The sequence below is a fragment of the Setaria viridis genome, chromosome 1 (genome assembly GCF_005286985.2).
Source record: "Setaria viridis chromosome 1, Setaria_viridis_v4.0, whole genome shotgun sequence".
Classification (NCBI taxonomy): domain Eukaryota; kingdom Viridiplantae; phylum Streptophyta; class Magnoliopsida; order Poales; family Poaceae; genus Setaria; species Setaria viridis.
The window spans coordinates 28,117,668-28,123,154 of NC_048263.2; the positions used below are offsets into that span (position 1 = coordinate 28,117,668).

The following is a 5,487-nucleotide window of genomic DNA, read 5'->3' on the forward strand; positions in this document are numbered from 1 at the left end:
AGATTACGCATGGAGAATTAATGCGTGTGGCCGTGTGGGATGATTGAAATAATCGGCGTGTACCCGGTTCTGGTAGATGGAGAACGTGTCGAGGCATGTGATGATCAGGCGGCAGCCGTCCGAGTGTTCCATGAGGGAGACCACACCGTGCTCGCCGACGCGGGCGAGGGTGCTGGTGAAGAGTTCGGCGTGCCCGGGATTCCCGGCCATTCTGCCCATCAGCGTCTGAAGGATGTTGGACCTGGCCGGACAGACAGAACACACATAAAATGCAAACGAATTTGAAACATAGCAGGAGCATGAGATATGATGAACAAATCGATCTTACCCTGCATGGTTCCTGGCAACTGCGACGATCTGATCGGGAGATGACGCCGCGAGGATGTGGAGCACGCGCGTCATCTGCTCGTCGGTCCAGTCAGGGCCGAGCCGGCAAAAATCGAGGCCCTGTACCAAACTTTAAAATGAGATCTACCTTAAAAAAAATAGAACTTTAAATAAGATATATGATATATATCACAATAAGATATATCAAAAATCGTACCTATTCAACTTTTGCTTTCATAATCTTTAATTGAAGTACTTCATTCTTTTAGTATTCCTTGAAATGAAATCTTCAATAATATGCTCATAATCAATCTTCTCCAGTAATCCACTTTCAAGTGCTATTGTAGCCAAATCATTAAGTCTTTGTTGTGTCATTGTCGAACGTAAATATGACTTCAATAGTTTCAATTTTGAAAAGCTTCGCTCTGCTGATGCAACGGTCACAGGAATGGTCAACAGAATTCTATATGCAATACTTGCATTGGGAAAACAGTCATGCCGCTTTAGGAACTTTAGAATTTCAATAGGACCCATATTTTCTTTAGGAATGAAATGTTGAAGAAACTTTAACTCCACATACAAATCATTGGCATCAACATCAGATTTTCCGTCTTTTGTAAGGACAGCCCCAAGATTATCACAAGAAGATTTCAAACTCGTGTCATCCAATGATTGTAATGTTTCAGAGGTAAATAGGAAACCAAAATTTTGTTGGTAACTCTGGTACTGTTCAAATCTTGTTGTGAGTGAGGAAATTGCTTGATCAACAATAGGTAAAAAATAGCTTATTCTAAATAGCTCCTCGGCAGATTGTGTAGTAGCATTTGTGTCATCTAGGTTCTCATCAAATTGTTTCTTTCTTTTAATTTCTCTTCTTTTACGAAACGTTGTACCAATATCCATCTCAAGTGCAATCCCTTTGGCAATCTCTAATGCTTCTGAGAAACCAGTTTCCCTATAACCCTTGAAGAAAGAAATCAACCCTTCCACTTTCTCAATGGCAACATCAATAAGCATATCTTTTGCTTGCAAGTGTTTGCTTACTAAATTAACGGCATATAATACCTCATACCAAATGACGATTGACAATATAAATTCATATTCTCCAAGTTCATTGTTTGCCAAGCCCTTAGCCTCACTGCTTGTTTTTGGATCATTATCAACATCAGATACCTGAAATTGAAAGGAAGAAAATATGTGTTATAGTTGGAGATTGCCAAAATAAGTACATCATTATCAAATATCAGTACAAGTGTACAATAATATTGGGTACCTGAAGTAGAGCCTCTCGAATGTCTGTGCACTGAAATCTTATAGCTTTAACACTTTCAACACGACTCTCCCAACGTGTAGCTGATACTGACTTAAGAGTCAATCCTGATATGTTATCTTTCAGAATCTGCCATTTCTTGGTAGAATTAGCAAAAGTTGTATAGATGCGCTGGATGATTCCAAAGAAATCCTTAGCTTTACCACAAGTCTTAGCCATATCACAAAGTGTTAAATTAAGGCTATGGCAACCACAAGCAGAATAGAAAGCACGAGGATTTACATCCAAAAGTTTCTTTTTTACCCCTTTATGTTTCCCTTTCATATTTGACCCATTATCATAACCTTGTCCTCTCACATCATCTATATCAAGACCAAGGAGCTTTAGTTCATTCTCTAGCACGTCAAAAATTCCTTGCCCAGTTGTATCATTGACATCCAAAAATCCTATAAAGGATTCTTCTACGCGAACATCACTTGAAGATGAGTCAACATATCTTATAATTAAAGACATTTGTTCTTGGTGGCTTGCATCAGGAGTACAATCAAGTATGACAGAGAAGTACTTTGCACTCTTTATTTTCTTAATAATTTCAGACTTAATAGCAGAAGCAAGCAAATGTATCAACTCATTCTGAATCTTAAAATCAAGATAATGAGCTTGAGTTTCCTCACTTGTAATACGACGAACATGTTCTTGAATAATTGGGTCAAATTCAGCCAACATCTCTACCAATCCCAAGAAATTCCCATTGCTATCTTCATACATTTTGCTATTAGTCCCACGAAAAGCTAGATTATGCTTGGCAAGAAATTTAACAATGCAAACAATTCTGAACAAAACTTTTCTCCAATGGTCCTTTTCTTTCTCGAGTTGTCGTTGAGCATCTTTATCAATAGTTTGATCCTTTTGCAATCTACTACGCAACTCATACCAAGTTGTCATACTCAAAACATGATTTGGACTTGTCTCATGCTCTTTAAGTCTAATACCAAGATGTATCCAGTCATTAAACCCCTCATTTGCCAACTGACCTTTTCGATGGCCTTTTGTAAATAATTTACAACCAAAGCAAAAGACCTTGTCGAGTTCCTTAGAATAGACAAGCCAATCTCTATCACAATGCTCCCCATTTGATAAAATTCTTGTATAGAATAGTGCAGAAAACCTTCTGGAATATCTATCCTTAGGACCTTTTGTAATTGATAAATCTCTTGTAGGGCCCTTTTCTGCTAAAATATCAATTTGTTTATGATCAAGGGAATCCCAATATCTAGGATCAAATATATCAGGCTGAAAGGAATCATTAACATCTGCAACAATATTGTCATCATTAACTTCCTCAACCCCAACAATATTTTCTGTCTCTATCTGACCATCTGTAGGATCATTGTCATCATTATTATCAAGTGCAGCTCCCTGTCCTTGACCAAGTGATTGATTATCGGTGGACTCTTTTCTAACAAATTTATCCATAGCACCCTTTTGAGATTGAGTTAAATCCTCTATTCTTTGTTTTTTCTTACGCTTTTGGTAACCAGATTCATACTTTCTAGACCGATTTGCAGAAGACATGACTACAACCTCAAATTGAAACACTAGATAATTCAGAACCGGAACAAAGATAACCGAACACCTAGATGGATCAATATAATATTAATCATCACTAATTAACATTTATTAACATATTAAAAATTAACTGAACCAGATTAGGTACCTGGACTCGTGGAGACTCGACGATCGATCCCAATTCACAAATTAATCGGCCGGCAGCAACGGCAAATTAATCACGCGGTGACGTCTACTGGTTGCTGCCTGCGCTGGTCGGCGGACGGATGAGAAAACCAAAAAGCGATCGCGTGGATGGGAGACAAGACGCGGAGGCATGCGAGACGGCGGAGTTAGGGCCTTGCGGAGACTGACCGAGCTAAATTGACTTGTTTTGCTTCCGGGTGCCTGATGGGCTGCAGGCAAGCTAAATTAACCTGTTTTGCTTCCGGGTGCCTGATGGGCTGCAGGCCTGCGTGTCTGCGTAGAAAATATTTTGGGCCCCTGGAAATTGGGGGCCCTGTACCGGCGTACCGGCTGCACGCCCATGCGCTCGGGCCTGGGTCCAGTACTCCACCAACTTCTCCACGAGCTCGTGGCCATGAGCCGGACGATCTCGCCGGCGAGCTCCTCGAACCACCTGCTCCGCCGCGGCGGCGCCGCCCTCGGCCACCATCCGGACCAGGAACTGGCACCCGGCGAGGTGCCTGGAGACGCCGCTCATGGCGCCCCTCACGTCCTCCAGCCTCCTCCCGGTGTACGGGTCGCCGTGGCCACGGCCGGGCCCGGGGAAAGGGGCGTTCTGCAGGTCGCCGGCGTTGAGCTGCAGCTCCTGGCGCAGTGCCGCCCATGGTTCACCAAATCGTACAGGTGGCGCCTGCCGCGCGCGAGGAGGCTTTCGCCGCGGCCGCGGTCGCGGATGCTGAGAGATGTCAGCGACCTGGAGATGAAGCTGTCAAGTTGCTCCATGTACCCGTCGAGCTGCGAGGGAAAGGTCGCACCGCCGCCGCCGTTGCCACGATAATATAATAGAACTCGTGCCCGGCACCATTGTGCCAGCTGTTACCCGTACGTGCATGATGGGGCCCAGGGATGCCGGCGCCGGCGCCGGTGAAAGGCGAGGGGAAGGGTGCGCTGCCACCGCCGTTGCCGGCTGGCCAGTAGCCCGGACCTGCATGCTGGGGCCCAGAGGTACCGGCGCCGGTGGAAGGCGATGGGAAGGATAAGCTGCCACCGCCGTTGCTGTGTGGCCAGTAGCCCGGACCTGCATGCTGGGGCCCAGGGGCACCGTCGCCGGTGAAAGGCGAGGGGAAGGGTGCGCTGCCACAGTCGTTGCCGGCTGGCCACTGGCCAGTAGCCCGGACCTGCATGCTGGGGCACGTACATGGGGGCATTCATGTGCGTTGAGGGAAAGTGTGTACTGCCGCCGCCGCCCACGGGATTCTCCGGTAAGAAGCCCATAACGCCATCATAGCCACCACCACGTCTGTCAACGGCGCGGCTGCCGCCGTAGCTGGCTCCTCCGTTGCTGCTCCCGTAGCTTCCATCGCCGCCGCTTGTGGCAGTACCATCCCAGCCAACAGCACCAGCGGTGCCGCCGAGGCCGCCGTAGCTGGCGCCTCCGTTGCTGCCCCCGTAGCTTCCACTGCCGCCGTTTCTACCAGCGGCGTTCCAGCCTAAGGGATCAGGAGTGCCGGCGCCGATTCAGTTGCCGCCGCCACCATAGCTAACGTAGCCGCCGTCGTAAGGATTGACGGACGGCTCCACGTACGAACGCAACGCCGCCGACGCTCAAGTAACCGGCCTGGTGGACTTGCCCGCGTTGAGATGGCTCAGCACCACCGCCGCTCATGGGGCTGTCAGGGCCATGCTCGTCGCGGTCGTCGACGACGACTTGCTTGCCCTTGGCAGATCGGTTCCCATCCGCCATGTTGGAGACAGGGAGGGACCAGAATCCCTAGCGGATTTATATCGTACATATGGGGTGGGGTGCGGTGGCCGTCGTAGCGTGCATGGACTGCGTTTAGATAGAGGGGTTCCCCTGGTTTAAATCTGGAAGCGGGGAAAAAAATTCTCCGCCGCACAGCGTGCCTGGTGCGACACCGACAAGATGCTCAACGCGTGGCAAGCTGATCCCATCAGGCGCACGCCCATCCGCTGGAGCCATCTCCCGTTGCGCCATTGAGAGCCGATGCCGTAACATCCATCATCGAAGCCGGCTCTCCTTCCGCTCTTTCCGGAGATTGAAGGCAGCTCCGTCAAAATCGAGCTGCCCCAATCCTCGTTGCGTGCAAAGTTCTGCCGCAATCTCTATCACGTTCGTGCCCGCCATCCATGAAGAT

The 5,487-nt window shown here is 47.9% G+C and overlaps 1 protein-coding gene across 2 annotated transcripts; it reads right to left on the reverse strand.

Annotated features, from left to right (window-relative positions):
- Positions 1 to 428: 428 nt before the first annotated feature.
- On the reverse strand, positions 429 to 3,715 carry LOC117858579 (uncharacterized). 2 transcript variants are annotated; one of them, XM_034741677.2, is made up of 4 exons: positions 3,315 to 3,715; positions 1,601 to 3,233; positions 545 to 1,500; positions 429 to 447 (listed from the first exon to the last, which is right to left on the reverse strand). In XM_034741677.2, exons 2-3 carry the CDS (start codon positions 3,170 to 3,172, stop codon positions 571 to 573), a joined length of 2,502 nt encoding a protein of 833 aa, XP_034597568.1. In that variant the 5' UTR covers positions 3,173 to 3,233; positions 3,315 to 3,715; the 3' UTR covers positions 429 to 447; positions 545 to 570. The 2 variants fall into 2 exon arrangements, with proteins under 2 accessions (XP_034597568.1, XP_034597562.1); XM_034741671.2 differs by lacking the exon at positions 429 to 447 and having other exon boundaries at positions 467 to 1,500.
- Between the last annotated feature and the right edge of the window lie 1,772 nt (positions 3,716 to 5,487).